General features: G+C 39.6%; 1 protein-coding gene across 2 annotated transcripts in view; it reads left to right on the top strand.

The window, feature by feature from the left end:
• vash2 (vasohibin 2) overlaps positions 1-16,097 on the top strand; it is a 35,424-nt gene extending 19,327 nt beyond the window's left edge. For both annotated transcript variants that reach the window (XM_084953012.1, XM_084953013.1), the window contains exons 8-9: positions 4,223-4,341; positions 9,538-16,097. In XM_084953012.1, coding sequence (XP_084809138.1) covers positions 4,223-4,341; positions 9,538-9,607 — 189 coding nt within the window. In that variant the 3' untranslated portion in view covers positions 9,608-16,097. The remainder of the gene's footprint in view (positions 1-4,222; positions 4,342-9,537) is intronic.
• Positions 16,098-17,321: the final 1,224 nt, after the last annotated feature.

Below are 17,321 nucleotides of genomic sequence, written 5' to 3'. Positions count from 1 at the left end.
CGAGGCAGAGCGATTCATCTACCAATTGCAGCATTGGTGGTTCTTTTCCCATCCCATGTGACTGTATGCCAACGTTAGGCAAGGTGCTTGTATGAATGTGTGTGTGACTGGGTGAATGAGGCTTGTAAGAAAGAACCTTTTAAAGAAGCTGACGTTTGGGTGTTTAGAAGTGTATCGGCTAAAGTGGGCTGGCACTGTCGACGTTTCCGATTAAATTACCTTTATAGCTTGCTTGAAATAATGCTTTTCTCGACTGATGATTAAATGTTCTATCAGCATCACTTAAGGTTTGGTGTTTCCTGTTTTGTATATTACACTACATAGACACTAGATAGAGTCTCACAGCATTGCTCCATTTAAAATATTAATCAGGTCAGAAACACCTTTATTGGTTTGAAAAAAAAAGAGAAAAAAGCAACTTTGTGAACATTCAGACATTTTTTTCTAACCGGCAGACTTAGATATATTATGTATACAATAATGCATAAATGGAAAAAGGGTTGTACACTAAGGGAGAAAGTAAGAACAGCCTGGAATGGAAGAGAAAACTGGCAGCCCACAGTCAGCAGCAGTGGAAAATACAGACCACAAACAAACCACAAAATAAATCAGCCAAGATGCTGAAAAACTGAATATTAGGAGGTGAAAATGGGGAAAGTGGGTAATTCCACACTGTGGGAAAGAGGTCTGTTTGACAAAATTCAGTGAAAACAGTTTCACTAGAAAAGATGAAAATGTCTCTCAAACTTAGATCAGCTGACAAAAATGACCTTTTTAAAACCAAACACACACACACACACACACACACACACACACAGTTTCAGTTCATGGTCGTATTAATTAAATTTTAAAATAAAAGCAAATTTGCTATCTGTGATTCAAATCTGATGCAATTTTTTGTATCCTTTGTTTGGACAGACATGGCCTTTTTTGTTTTTTAGAGAGAAAGAACCAGGGAAACACCTTTATTATATTTTTCCGTCGGACCAGAGATAGATGTAGTTTCCTTTGGGCTGAACAGGAAATATAAACTGTCAAGAGTTATTTAGGGCACGATGGGGAAGAAGGAATGTGTGAGTGTACGTGTGAGGAAGGGAGACACAGAAGTGTTTTGCACAAGGTTAAATGTTTTATGAGGACCCGTAGGTTTTTATTTGTATTTATTATGAGTTTCTTTCTTTTTTGTGTATTCCTGCAGCATTTGCAGTTCCATGAAAGCAATGTGTGAGTAGCTGTGTGATAGACGCTGATGTTAGACAGTGATACAGTATATAACATGTACTGTATGTCAGCAAGTTATGTAGGTCAGTAAGGTTGCAGCTGTCTCGCACGCACATAGAATCACAGGCAGGCACAGGTCAAGTGCATTGGGGTTTGTGAGACTTTGGTATAATCTGCTGTGCTCCAGAGGATGTGAAGTTACTATAGAGTGCGTTTGTGTCTGTGCCCATGTACAAAATAAAATAGCTGTAATACTGCATAAAAATGTCAATAGATACAAAATGGAATGATCCGCAAATCTCATAAACCTATATTTTATTCACAGTAGAGCATAGAAAACAAACCAAATGTTTAAACTGAGAAAATGCACCATTTTAAGAAAGATTTTAGCTCTTTTTGAATTTAATGGCAGCAACATGTTTTAAATGTTGGAGTGGGACTATATTTACCGCTGTGTAGCACCCTTTCATCTTTTAACAATACTCTGTAAACATCTGGGAAGTGAGAGGAGCATTTTTGGACGTTTGGAACGTTCTCCCACTCTTGTATTAGTATTCTAGTAGCTCAGCAGTCCTGGATCATCTTTGTTGAATTTTTCATTTCATAATGCACCACGTGTTTTCAGATGGTGAAAGGACTGGACTGCAGGCAGGGCATTTCACACACTATGACTCTTCTACTATGAAGCCATGCTTTTAAATACACACAGTATGCAGATTAGCATTGTCTTGCTAAAATATGCAAGACCTAAAAATACCATGATCTGAACGTTGCTGAAAAATTGCGAATTCCATGAATGCTAATGCAGGCAAAGATTACTTTTTTTAATGGGTGCTGATAAAAAAAAAAGCTGGATGGTTTATCTTCTCTTCTAGTCCGAAGGATGCAGGGTCCATGATTTCTGAAAAGAATTTAAAGTTTCAAGAGTTCCACTTGGCCTCAGCCCATTTTAAGCTTTGGCCCAGAAAAGACACAGATGTTTGACGATCATGATCATATATGGCTTCTTCTGTGGGTGATGGAGCTTTAACCTCTATTTGTGGTTGGCACAGTGAGCTGTGTTCACGTACAGTGATGTCTGAAAAGTCTTCCTGACTCCTTGCTAGGATTTCTATGACAGAATCCTTCCCTTTTTAATGTAGTGCTGCCTTTGAGCCTGAAGAGCTTAGACTTTGTCTCTCAGTACAAAGATTTCTCCAGATTCTCTGAGACTTTTGATGATATTTGATGTACTATAGATGGTGAGATATTTAAAATCTGTACAGTTTTATATTGAAGAAGATTATTCTGAAATCACCCCATAATTTGTCAGTTTTTTTTGCAAAATGATAAAAGTCTGCCTCTCTAAGATGCTCTATTTCTACCCAATCATATAACTGACCTGTTGCCAATTAACCTTAATTAGTTGCGAAATGTTCCTCAAGCTGTTTGTTTTTAGTACTGCATATTTTTCTAGCCTTTTTGCGCTGCTGTACCAGCATTTTTCAGTTTTTTGTGTTGCCATCAAATTCAATATTGATGGCAACTATTTTTCTATATATTTTTCTTGCGGTTTCTCTGTCAAACATTTGATATGTTTCCTGTGTTTTATTTCTAGTACAATATATGATTTGAAGATCATTGCATTCTATTTCCATTTCCATTTTACACAGATTGTATTTCTGTCTTCATAAGAACCTTTGTTGTAGACAGAGCATGAACCCCAAGGTTACATAAAGAGCCGGACATGAGATAAATAGGAATTCTGTCCAAATGACAGTGAAAACGTGAAGCTGAAAAGCTGCTATATAATTAAGCACAGTCGTAACAAATAGTCCCTCTAATCGGGTGTTTTAATGGTACTCAGCAGTGTAGTAGATGTAATTTAGCTATTGGATCAGACATTTAAAAAGGGGGAAAAAAGAAAAGGAATAAAATAGTTTTGCTTACAAAAAACAAAGAAATACGATCCATGTTTATACCACAAACACATGACGAACACAACCAGCTGCAGGATATTAGCAACTTCCTTTACTGCATTCAGGAAAACTTGCCATCCGGAGTCATCCTTTTCTTTTTTCTCCTGCTGAGAGCTTAATGGTAGCTTCAAGTTGCTGCTTAATACACTAAGAATGCCTCATTTGTCGCTCTGAACTGTATTGTCTGCATGAGTCATCTGTCACAACAGTGAGAAAGATTAAAAATAGAGAAAAACACATTATCACATACATTTGTCTGCTGTTCCATTCATCACGGTGACGCTTTCTTCCCTCCAGTTGATTAGCAGCAGCAGCTGTTGTCTTCATGCTAACATAACCGCTGTACACTGAAATGTTAGAAGTTCAGGGATTCTTTGTAAATATGAAAGCAGGGTGTAAACAGCCATGTGTTTTGCCAAACTCTTCTCACTCACTGCTTTTTTTAATGCCATCATTCTAAACTTTTCCAGTATTGTCTGCACTTTTATCACAGTTCATAATAATTAAAAGATTAACCTTGAAATAGGTGACAATGATTTTTGTCCACCTGGTGAAAAGGCAATATGACTTAAAGTGCAGCTTTTAAGTCTGAAGTTCTTTAACCTTTCTGTTGGATCAATGCTAACATTGTGTCCAAACACTGACTAGCCTCTGTCAGATACACAGCAGCATATATTTTATTCAAATATTCTTCATTTCTGAATGGGAAACATTAATGATTATTCACCGAGATGTTCTCCAGGGTTTCTTAGTGATCACCTTTACCTCATAATACACTCCGACTGGACCCGAGTGTCACTGGATATTCAACTTCCATCATCAATTATCTAAACTTTTTCTGATATTTGGTGGTAAAAGTGTACAGTTTTGTTATCAGAGCTTTTTTGGTGCATACTGCTGCTGGTGCGGCTTAAAATGGTTGGATGATAGTACACTGATAAGCTAGAAAAGAATGAAAACATGTGCTGGTCTGCAGAGTGTTAATCAATTTTAAAACTTTAATAAACTACAATTAGTGATGTTGATTCTTCTGTTTTTTTAAGATCCTAAAATCATCCAGTGCCCAGTCACCGATCAAAGAGCGAAGCCGAGGGAAGTCCTTATCGCCACGGCGTCGACAGAGCAGCCCCCAGCGACGCTTCATGCACCACAGAGACAAATCGTAAGTTCTTCCCATCGCTTAACAGTTTGTTGCTCAGGGTGCTCGTTGCCTCATATCCTCTTTCCCCGACAGTTTCCACTGGTTAAGCAGCTGATGACATCCTTAAAATACAGAAGGCTTCCACACTTAGAGCAGGGTTAATCAGCAGTGCTGGCAGCTGGTGTCTGTCAGCTTTTGTGTGGTGCTTCCATCTTCCTCCCCCTTGTCTTCTTTCTCTAAAGGTCTGCTCTTCAGGTCAAGGAAAGTTTAGACTTTAATTAGTGTGTGCGCCTTTAAAGAATAAATTGTTCTGACATCTTAGTGGCAACAACTGTGTGTCTGCTGGGTGGCACTGAGGACTTTGTGTATGAGTGTGTGGGTCTGCTTGTCTGCTTTTGTCGCCGACAGCTCAGCATTATCATCAGACAGACACTCCTTGTTGTGTTCAGCTGACAGTGTTATCACTATGATATATGTGTGCGTGTGTGTGTCCATATCACCAGCACTCAGCAGAATATAAGGTCTCTAATGCTGCTTGTCAAACACAAGCTTAAAAACAAACTCCATATAAAGTCTGTAAAATCAGAGCGTCCTTGTTCGCCTCTATGCCAACATATTAAAGAATCCAAGATATTGTTTGAAGTATTTAAAGTTTAACACTGTAGCCTTCTGACACACACGCACACACACACACACGTATGACGATGCTGAGTGTGTTTGCATGTGCCGTCAGCTGTGCGGTGGGATGTAACACAATCTGACTCGGACGACAGCTGAAGCGCGGCCGCACTGCAGAGTCACCACAAACACACACAGACTCGGCACACGAATTACTGACGTTGCTAGTGTTGCCATTTGGCTGACTCTCTGTTGACCTTTCATATATTAAGCTCTGCTACGCTTAAGAGAGTAATTATTTGGGGATCTGCATGTGTATGTTGGTGGTTAGGGAAATGCACTTGGCTTTTCAATTAAATCACTGTCAGTCATCTAACATTAGATCATCATCTCCGCATCGTTTGAGATGATGATCCTAAAATTCTTGACGTAATTGAGCTATTAAACCACACATATTATCACACTGAGCTAAGCTTTCACAGGCTTTCAGCTGCATTCGTATGTTTTTGTTTAGTATATCCACTTTAATCTTTATTAGCTTTGAATGCAAGTTTATATGAAAATTAAAAAGGGCTGTGGCATACAGCTTCTACAAAAGTATTCATAGCTGATGATGCCAGGCTTTGTTGATGACTCTGGTTGTCCCTGAGATCACCAGTACAGCTGCTGAGTTTTTCTGTAAACCTCAGAAAATTAAACGTAAGAATCCAGTCTGGGTTTTGGTCCGAGTTTGCAGGTTCTCCCTGTTTCTGCGTGGCTTCCTCCTGCCATTCGAATATACGTATTTATGGGGTTAGGTTAACTAAATTGGCCATAGGTGTGATTGAGAATTGGTTCAGTGGAAGAAAATGAGTGGCTGGATGGATGGAATCCCCCAACAGCTGACCAACTGACGTAAGATTTTTAGGCTCCCTTTAGACTTCTCATGCCCACAGATCTTTTATACCTTGCAGTAGAAGTCTAGCTGACATGAGGTGCATGCCACTTTTTATTGTTGGTGACTCTGCTGTTGATTTGCATTTGGAACATTTTGCTTTCAAAGTCTTTCTCTTTTGTTGTGGTTTTACAACAGTTGACACAGACAAAAAGAGAGTTTCTCAAAAGATGATGAACAAATCTAGTGAGCTAACTAACTCAAACCTCTGCAGTAACAAAGAGTCTTTCTATCAATGTATGTTTGTGCTTTTGAGGCACCCTTAATCCAAACACTAAAACTTAATCCTCTGCCTTATAACTGGGGCTTCAGTTGAACTGATACCATAAAGTGTAATTGCACAGCTATGTGCAGAATCAAGGAACATATCTTAATGGTCTGCAGTGAGCATGTTAGTTAGATAAAAGCAAGACTTTTTTTTTAATTAAATGAGTTGTGAAAGTGTGAAATGGTGTCCTCATTTGCATAAATTTATTTCTGTTACCTTCAGAGTTCATTTAGCCATGGTTTAATTTTCACTTTCTGTAAGCGCCGTAGTTTCATCAGCTCAGAGAAGCAGTTAAAATGTTTAGAACAGCACATCACCACTTTTAGCCACTTGAATGCGATACTTAAAAAGCTATTACTGTTATCAACGGAGCACTTACACCCTTAACAATATGTTGCCACCTTAGAGCGACGACTCCAGCAGAAATGGTGTAATAACCTGCTGCTGCTTCAAACAGCTGAGAGTGCGGACACAACAGCGCCGGCTCATTTTACAGCTCGAGCGAGACGTTTCAGGAGGCTGTTATCAGCACTGCCCGCTTTATACAAATGACTCAATTTTCAAAATGAATTTCTGTAATATTATTGTTACATAAGCGGCTCTCTACACAGGGACGTTCAAGATAGAAGGATAGAAAGCAAAGAGAAGGGATGAAGAAAAAAGAATAATTATGTGTTAGAGGGCAAAAGAGATGGAAAAAGATGGCGAGAAGGGGGAGAAGAAACTGAGTAAGTGGAAAAAGGGGAGGGTTAGGAGGGTGAGAGAGGAGAGTGAACGAGAAAAGAGGTGAAGGTCTGGCAAAAGATGAGAAGGAATAAAAAGCCTGTCAGCTCTCCAGACTGGTTGTAACAAGGAACACTTCTCTGTGATGTGTCAGAGAGCTTGAAAGCTTCCTTCTGAGCAGAAATAATAAAGATGGGAGGCGAGGGAGGACAATGTGACATTAGAGGAGAGGGCAGGGAGAAAAGGAGAGGGAAAGCACTCAAGGAGGATTAAATCGAACACTTTTGGGCTTTTAGAAATAAGAAGGCCGTTTTGATTTTCTGCTGTCTTCACACTTGTTTCTTTCCTTCTGAGTTGCGCTGAAGAAGGTTGGAGTAAAGTCACTGTTTGTTTTATTTATTATCATTATTATTATTATTATTATTGTGGTGAATTTGCCTGTTTTTAAGCTTGCATTCTGACAGTGATATATTTGTGTTCCTCTTAGAGATGGCACGATACCACTTTTTTATGTCCGATACCAATATCATAAATTTGGATATCTGCCGATACCGATATGAATCCGATATAGTGTTTTTTAATCAATAAAACTTATTTTTTAATAACTTGCTGCTTTTGTATAAGTTCATACTCAAGTTAAAAAACAAAACAAAACACTAAAGCTATTCTGTTATACCTGTATGCAAAAAATACACTGCACCCAAAATATTTCATAGTTCAGCAATATTGATCAATCTAATAAACTTAAACCTACTCCATCCTTCCTATTCTGGTATTTTAAAGAGTAAGCAACCTAACCAATAGGGTTCTAAAACTCCCAGCAAAAAAAAACAAAAAATAGGGAACACCCCCCCACCCCCACCCCCCCTCCACCCTCCACCTCATGATGCTTAATCGACGTAATCAACTTTAATTTGATGCAGTGTGTAAAAAAAATGCACAGAAATCAATTAATTTTGAAGAATAATTAAATAGATTCAACATCTTTCTTCAACAGAATTGCAGACTGCACAGATGGTATCTTCCCAAAGGAAGAAGTACTATAGCTTACTAGGGTATATTAGACTTAACAGTTACTATATACAGTAATGGACTTCTATACATTTTACATCAGATTAAAACTTTGGGTGTAAGATTCGGATAATTATTTATTAAAAGCTAGACCTTTTAAATGAGAGTAAGAAAGAAAAGTATGTCTTTATGCCCCACTTTTCCCTGTTCATGCCCTATCGGCCCCCCTGGCTAAACTTTGCTAGATCCGCCCCTGCACAGTTACCAGCCGTCAGCTACGTAGAAAAAGATCCTGGTGTACAAAGTAATATTAAATAAATTCTAACAACAGCTTATCAAGCTTAAACGTGCTGCTGTTGTTCAGCCGCTGGCTTCCTCTTTCTGGCGTGAAGTGGGCCAAAAACAAACAAGAGAGACGGACTCGCGACAGAAAAGCCGATCAGCTGATCATTGATCAGTTTCATGATTGAAGTAGCAGCAGGAGAGGGAGGGAGAGAGAAGAGGCAGTTGCTCCATATATCGGTTGTTAAGCTTAACGCTGGAACGCTTTACAAACATTCAGAGATGAACTTACACACTTGCTTTCCTTCTCTCTGGGATAACTTCCTCGGAGATGAAATGCGGGATTGCTAGCGAGGCTACAAATACACACAGCTGCTCTATCACATGAGGCACACTACTCCAACATGCTAGGTTATGAGCCGAGTTACGCCGTGTCACAAGTTGTGTGAGGTGCTTTTTTGATATTTAATGGATCGGATTACATTTTTTATTTCTCTCCGATATCCGATCCTGTAATTTAGGTCAGTATCGGATCGATACCGATACATAATATCGGATCGGTCCATCTCTAGTTCCTCTCGTTTTATTAGAAGCCTTTTCTCTTTCTTTGTACAGTGAACTAGGGAACAACTAGACTGCGTATAATGTTATGTTACACATTTGTTTGTGATTACAATATCAGGGTCTTTCTGTGCTGTCACCACCTGCAGTTCCAGAATTCACTTTAAGTTATACAGCGCCAAATCACAACAGCACTGTTTGCATATTGAGAATCGCTTTAGTCACTCGCCTCCAGGTTGAGAAAAATTTTATTCAGGATCCGAATCGACTTCCTGCCATCTCTGGTTACTACATCACTGTTGGTTACCTCCCATGTGGACGACCCTTTAGTGTCCACCTGCTAATCAAAGCATCTGTGCCCCTGATTTTAAGCAACTAAAACATGATTTTTATTTGTGTCAGGCAGTCTTGTATTTCTAGCCACTTTTTGATTTTTTTGGTCAGTTTCTAAGCAAAACACTCAAAATTCAGGTGATTTCAATTTATATCTGCTGGTTTTGATGGTCCTTGTAAAAATGAGCTCACTGCATTTAACCACGAAACAACCAACTGAACTCTTAATATACAGTGATGGATATTATTGTGTTATTTTTGAGTGAGATGAGAAAAAAGTTGCAGATTAATCAACAGTAAGAAAATAATGAGTGACTGCAGCCATGCTGGGGAGAGTTTTGGGAGATAGTTTGGAGACTTGCTCTCGTTTAGCTCTGCTGCACAACATTAAGGAGCTTGTCAGAATGAAAGAGCTTCTCCAGTTTCTTCTGCCACTGTGCTCTTAGTATGCAGTGCATGTTCAGCAACTTTATGTCCTATCTTTCAGGCTGGCCTCAGTGGAGAGGAAACCTCCAGAACTCAGCATGCTCAATGACGGCTACCAGATCCGCATCTGATCCCCTCCTTCACCTATGAGACTCCCTCAGCTTCTCCATATCCGTCCAGGCTCTTCAGCCACCCTGATCCAAGAGTCTCTACCCAACCCAGCAAGAGAGTCACCAAAACCCGAGCCACATTTTTTACACAGACGAGGTGGATGGTGTTATTTAAAACAAGAGAATGGCTTAAATGGAAGACCGTGATAGTGGTTGGCCTGGTCCTGATATTTCATACAGTGTTTACTCATTTTTGTAGCAATAAATCCCTTAAAATAGTCTCATCATCATCATTCACAGGCCAAGAGGGTGGCTTTTATCATTCTGTTGGTATTTTAAACCAGTATTCTTTTTTTGGTTGAAATAGTCACCCTCTCTTAGAGACAAGCACTCGAGCAAAATCAGCTCAAATTTATTGTTAGGTTATCATATGTATTCACCAGGAGGTGGAATGGGAAGTTGTCAATATAAATAACTGAAAGTATTCGTCAGTGGTTAAAATGACATCGTCGTGCTGGAACAAAGAGATGTTCGGGTGTCGTTGCATCAAACACAACTGGTGAAATATTCACTTGTGGGTTGTTTTGGTGTCTCAGCAGTTCTCAGAACACCAGGGGAATTATGTTTTATCACAGGTGGAAGTAATGATGACTGTTTTGTTTGTTTGTTTGTTTGGGCAAAGCCACCATGAAGACGACTGAAATTACCACCTGTGTAAACGAGCTCAAGAGATTAAAGCTTAATTTTTAAATTTTTTTAAGAAGGACAAAACAAATCTGAAGGGAAGCTCTGGTCTGCCACTCGACTTTTATATTGTGGTTCGCTGTAAATGATCCAAGTCATAACTTACTCCTCAACCAGCAGCAGTTTTAGGAAGATGATTAAGTAAACTCCTGTGTGCCAGCTGTATTGATTACAGTGGAAGTGCGATAAAGTATGCGGGGAAATCAAAGATGCAGAATCAATAGAGAGGATAAAAGAAGAAGAGGATGAGGTAAAGCAGTGTGAGAAACGAGGGAGTGATTCAGAGAGACGATTCACTGCAGAAGACGGAGTGATCATTAGAGCCCTGCGGCAATGTTCATGTTTCATCTGCTCCTCTTCCTCAGGCGTCTGTTGAAACGTAACCATAACTCATGGCAAAACTTCATGGAAGAAGATCGAAAGACTCCAGGAACAGGCTAGACTCAGTTAATAGTCACTTTTTTTTTAATATGAAGACAGAAGGACACATTTTCTATCAAGATAAATAGGCAGACTTGGCATTTCCGTCCACATCTATATTTATTAAAGAGACTCATTTTCCATCATATTCACTTTGCAGCAGAGAGCAAAGAAAAGCTCTGCTGTTGGATGGAAATCAGACAAATTTAAATAGCAAATACGGCAAAAGCTGGCCAAAATCTTGGGAAACATTGATCATAATCTTTGGTTTGTAGTGTGGGGGAGAAAATCAATATGTAAATTTTGTTTTTCTCATCCTTTCATTTACCAGTGGCCGACTGGATTTCCTGTTTCCTGGTAAAATAGGAAAAATCTACACTGAAAAAAGCAGAGCTCAAATGAAAATGGTAAGCTTTGACATACAAACAAGAACCTGCAAGCCAAACGTTAAATACACGGTGTTCTGTTCTCACACAATGCACCAAAAAGAAGAAAAATCTTGATCCAAAAGTCAGGAATCATTATTTCTAAATCTGGCTTGGAGAAAACCTGTAGAGTTCAGCTGTGGCCACTCTGCATGTTCACACAGTAAACCAACATAGTGCTGGCCAGCTGACTGCTGTTCCACCAACAGCTGGAACATAAAATGATTCAGCTGGTCCAAGATCAGCTGCGGCCAGTTTCTCTACTAAGGCAAATGAGGAGCGATGTTGCTGACTGAATGAATCTCAGCAACAAAAGCCTCATTCAAGACGGCCAGAGAGGATGTAACAGTCTGTGCAAGCTGTCGGCAGATATCAGAGACGGGGCCAGAAAGCCCTTCAAGGTGTTTTGGTACAAAATGAGAAAAATATTTCTATAATCTCCAGGTTTTAATCTAAATTAGATTGGCTTTTTTTTCTTAATAGCATGAAAAAATATATATTTTACAGCCAATATAAAGCTGTTTTAAAAAATTATCAGATATTACCTAAAGGACGATATTCGATGTTCTTTAGCTTCCCACTTGTGTGCTGTCCAGTGTGACACACACTCTAACCAAATCATTTATTTGTGAGAACGGTGCAACGTCTGCAAAATGAGTGCAAATCTTTTTGTGTTTTTTTTTCTAAGTACAGGAGACAATAAGGGCAAAACACGCAAGTTCTCACAGCAGCTCGAAGAAGTTTGTTTTTGCCCCCTGAAGCCAAGTGACCTATAAGAGTCCATTCAGTACTGTATGCAGTTTCATGCTTGATCTATTGTAAAGGTGGTCCAAAAATTCCAGTCAAGCTTAAATCCGATGGTTTTTTTGGATTCTCCTGTTGAGGCCTTCAGTGAATAGCTAAGCTAAGCTCAAAAGCTTGAAATTAATGAAGCTTGAAATCACACATTACATGCATTCAGCATTTATCCATCTGAATACAAATGCTTGAAATGATGGCTGAATATCTCATATCTGCATATCCAGATTTTCTTTCAAACTGTACGCAAATGTTTAATCAAAGCAGATTTTAAGCATACATGCCTTTATGTGATCTGTGATCTACATCGTGTCTGTTACATCCGCAGAATGTACCGCATGGTTTTAAGTCTTTTGGGTGACAACTGCAGAAGTCAGTTTTAATTCAAAACAAGATATTTCTAAGTACATCCACAGTCCTCCATCACTGCCCACAGACCAGCTCTATCCACACAGTTATTCATTCAGACAAATTTACATGAATTTGGTGGCTTAGGATAAATATTCAGAATTGTATGGTGGAATAATTTGATGATTCAACATTTGACTTCTATAGTTTTCACCTGAACCTTTAACTCAGATTCGTGTTTCCCAAAACACCCAAAGTTTAAAGCTCATCTTTGTTCACTTACACCAGGGCGCTGAGTAAAGATCCCTGTGGAACGCTGTTTTTAACCTTGTGCTTCGGTTTTAAAAAAGGAAAGTTAGACATTGTTAAAGAGGCGAGGAGTGGTTCCTGTTTTGTTTGACAGTTAGTGGCAGTAGGTTGCTGATGAATTTAACATAATTAAGGAAAGTCCAGGCTCTGGGCTTGCAAACACAGATGCTTTAGATTCTAAAAATCATATCTAAAGTCCAAAATTGAAACCCATACCTGATTTTTTTGGGGGGGCTAATCTCCTTATTTCAGTGTCGTCTACTTTGTCGATTGCTCCCTGACAGTCTGACCACTCGCATGCATTCCTCAGAGTTGGTTTTGGGGAAAAGGAAAAATCAGAGGGAGCTAAATCTGCTTTTTCAGCACAAGTGTCTATCCACATAGTGCCACACACGAATTAAAGCTGATTTGGTAGGGAGAATTTACAGTGCAATAGGTCACACCAGCTGCCCTGGAAGAGGTTCAGATGGGAAGAAGGAGATGACCCAACATGGAAGATTGTCCAGACTTTGATCATGCAATGTTTTACTACTATTAGCAGAGTTGTAGAACTTGATATGCATATGAAGGAATCAAACACATTTGTTGTCCCTTAAGGAAAGACTGTGGTGAGGAACCCTTAATTTGGCATTATTCACTGGGTGCCTTTAACAGCGTGTGAACCTGATCCTAGTTGAACTGTGTGTCTAACAGAGCAAAGGTGATCTTTAATGGCTGGAACGTTTTGGGAAAACTTTATTTTTTCTTTGGTTATTCAGAAGCATTTCGGAAATCTATGTGTAAATGTGATCATTTGATTGTTTTATCGATTTTCTTTGAATGTTTCACTACACCCTCTTAATCACAGAACGTGTGTTTTGTTGCCACTTGCCACTGCGAACATTTTATCCTAGCTTTTTGCTTCAACAGTGAGCTATGCACGCACTGTGTTAACCGAAACATATGAATCCTTGTCTTCCAAAGTTGAAATGCTGGAGGGGGAAAGTGTTTGTTGCTCAATGTACACAAGACAAGTCGTGTTTTCAACCATCCGCACAGAAAAAAATCTTTCAGAATGATTCTACTTAGCTTTTTTCTTCTGTATATCCAGCCTGATTCAAGGTGCTGTGAGCAAAGCAGAATATTTTTTAGATATTCCTGATGTTTGGACCAGCACAGCACAGAGACTGTTACATGTGAAACTCTGGAACAAACTAACCAGCCGAGCGCGTTCATATTTGTGCTGATGGTTGCGTGTTGATACTTTCTAAAGGCTTGATGTTTGTTAGCATATAGAAGAAGCACAAAGTTATTCTGCTTTTTGAGGCTGTTTCACTGCAATGAAATGATGCATTTTCTTACTGAAGAAGCAACATATCTCAGAAGATTTTTAGGAATGACAGGCGCTGATGCCGTTGTATTTTTGGAACTACAAACTGATGATCAACAAGTTTCGAAGGGCCTAACTTCAGACTTCTCTCTATGACTATGATGACTTTGTTCAAAGAGAAAGATCAAAACTTTACCCAAAGACAGTGATAAACAACCAGACTGCTGAGCAGGGACACACAGACTGCTGAGCAGGGACACACAAACTGCATCATGTTACGTTTCACTGAGGTCACAAATGGCAGCAAAGCAACCTGAAACAGTTAAACTCCATGTAGCAACTTAGATTTGTTTCTGTGTCCGTTTGCAATTGCAACTTCTGTGCTTGACAATTTATCTGACTGAATCAGTTTTATTTGGAGTTTAATAATCGATTGTAATCTATCATTTTGAATGACAAGTGTTTCTTTAAAAACAAAAAAAAACAGCCTGTACTTGTAGCAGGTGCTGTTTTTGAAGGCCTTTGAGTTGTTTTCAAGTGCTCATACCATGTTTCTCCACTCCGACGCTAACTGTTCTGGTCTTGTTCCCAAACCTCTTCCGTCATGCTCGACTTCAGAAGATTGAAAAAAGAAAAAAAAAGTTGGTTTAATTTCTGTCAAATATTCAGCCAATCACCTAATTCGTGCATGCTTAAAGACTGGTTGGTAACTCTCTGGCAACTTCCTGTCGCTAGGGAAAAATGCACCTTCACTGACCAGCTGACGAGTGGTTGCTGGTGGTTACCAGGTGAAATTGGTCACAAAGTTGCTTTGGTTGCTAGCAGATTCCCACGGTTGCCCATAGTTTGCATTGAGGACACAAACTTGCAATTGCTCACCAAACAATAGTGGAACTAATTAATGACGAGGAGGTTTTCAGCGCACCACCATCTACCTCTTTGCAATCAGTATCACCTAACAACTGCAAACTGGTCGAGGGCTTTTTTCCAAAGAAGCGGTTGCTGAGGGTCACTGACCGGTCTCTAGGCCTGTGTGATGGGGCGGCTAACAGTATTAAACTGTTCAGTAAAACTACCACTTTTTTCCCCCTGCAGCAGCTTTACACAGATCCACCAGTCCCTCTGAGAGGCACTGCTATACTGTAAAATGTACTATATCCTGTTCTTAAGTTCAGCTTTTCATAAATCAGCTTTACATTAAGAGTACTGTCACATTACAAAAAAAACCAAATCCTCCTGTGCAGTATATTGCAGCCACATTATTGCAACAGATGTCACAGCCATCATAGCCATCTTGATGGCCTAGAACAAGGACGCCGATCACAGACGTAGCCTGCTGTTGCATCCAGTAATTTAAAAAAAATAGAAATCTGTTTGTGCCACAGCTGCTGACACACTTAAACACATATAAATACAAACAGTCTGGTGGACTGTGGCGCGTATCCACGCCAAGCTTCCAGTGCCTCAGCCGTGTCAGATAAAAATGTTTTTACTTTAATTACAACCTTGTATCTCTGCTTTGTGTTCGGGGGAGTTGCCCTCGTGTGTTCCACGAATAACGTGTCATTCACGCTGACCGCAAGTTTTCCTTTTGTGTTTGGCTCACCGGTTTTATTCAGATGTTCTGTGAAAATAAGAAAGCAAAAAAAGATGTTTTGTTTCCTGTTTTCTTGCCCGATTTTCTTTCTTTTTTTTCTCTTTTTTTTTTGTGAGCCTGTAAAGCGGACACGTTTACTTCGTGCTGCAAAGAACAAAGGGACAGGCAACCTAGTTTGTGGCCCATGAAAAGCAAAAATAAGTGTGTGTCTGTGTGTGAAATGAAACTCCAGCTGCATATTTATCCAGTGATGAATTTGATTTAACAGCTCAGTGGACTGACTGGAGCCAATGGGTCGGATTGATGAACACTGAGTTTGAGGAAAGTGCTCTAAAGAACACACACATGCACACTTCATCCAGATTTCCTGTGTGAAAACACAGTGTGAGGGGTTTTTTTGTTTTTGTTTTATTGCAATCAATAGTGGGAGAAACTGTGAGCCCAGTGATCATTATTATTGTAAATCTCCTACGGTTACAGTGTCATTGGTCTTGATAGCAGCTGTTTTTATCAACAACTGTAGCAGCATGTGTTCTTTTAATAAATATTCTATGTTTTTAACCTTGTGGTCAAACTGATTAATAACAAATTAGTGACGGATTGATTAATAGATCCTTAAACCAGAAAACTAGCTAACATTTTTTAGACTTATCTGATGTCTTGGCAGCCAAATACAACTTGATGTAACTTGATCTCTTTATAAGGGGAACTGTTATGCTCATTTAGACTTTACTAAAGACTGTGTTGGACAACCACCTGTTTAAGCTGGTTTTATCCACATGTTGAAGAAGCACAAACATGGAGCATACTTGTCAAATGAGTTTAGTACAAGCATTTTTGGCTTCATACGCTCATCATCCACTTCATGAGGCACAGCTTCTTTGTGGTTCCTAAATTCTTCATGGCACAGATCCAACAAGTTTCTGGAAATATTCCTCAGAGAATTTGGTCCATATTGATGTGATAGCATCACACTGTTGCTGCAGATTTGCCGGCTGCACATCCATGATGAGAATCTGTGTAAACTGTGGTAATAAAGAGATGGACATGGTCAGCAACAATAATCAGGTAGGCTGTGGTGTTTGCACAAAGGGAGCCAAAGTGTACCAAGAATATGTCTACAAACCAGCCCAGCAGCTAACAGAAGGCAGGATGGTTCCATGCTTTTATAATGTTTACACCATATTCTGATCCTGCCATTTAAAAGTCGCAGCAGAAATCAGGACTCACCAGATGTTTTTCCAGTCTTCTACTGTACAGTTTTGGTGCACCCATGTGACTTTTAGTCTGAGTTTCCTGTTAGCTAACAGGAGTGGCACCTGTCCTGGTTTTCTGTTCTGGTTTGACGTGCTGTGTGTTCAGAGTTGCTTCTCTGCATACGTTGGTTGTGATGAGTGATTGTTGGACTTCCTGGTGAATGAACAGGATTAATCTTAAAAGTAAGCATGCTCAATTACACAAGCATGTCTATCTGACTGAACGGTAGACTGGTTCATTGGCTGACTCAGTGCTAAATGTATGGAACAATTATGATTCATAATTATCTCAGAGAACATGTTTCACAAAATCCAGCAAAGCACAAAGCCCTCCAGCAATCTTGAAAAGCAAACAGCTCGGGACCAACGTGACGCAGCGTTCATGAGGAAAGTGCGGGTAAGGCAAGAAAACAACAAAATCTGCACTTTCTCCTCTTCTGCTGAAGCACTGTTCAGCAGCTCAGCCCTACAAATCTGATCTCTGGTGTGAAGTTCAAAGCTAAACGCACTCGCAGCAAACTCTCCTTAA

The sequence above is a fragment of the Perissodus microlepis genome, chromosome 15, assembly GCF_051167445.1.
Source record: "Perissodus microlepis isolate ML-2025 ecotype Zambia chromosome 15, ASM5116744v1, whole genome shotgun sequence".
Taxonomy (NCBI): Eukaryota; Metazoa; Chordata; class Actinopteri; order Cichliformes; family Cichlidae; genus Perissodus; species Perissodus microlepis.
The sequence above is the reverse complement of the archived record's forward strand: the minus strand, read 5'-3'. Positions and strand labels throughout refer to the sequence as shown.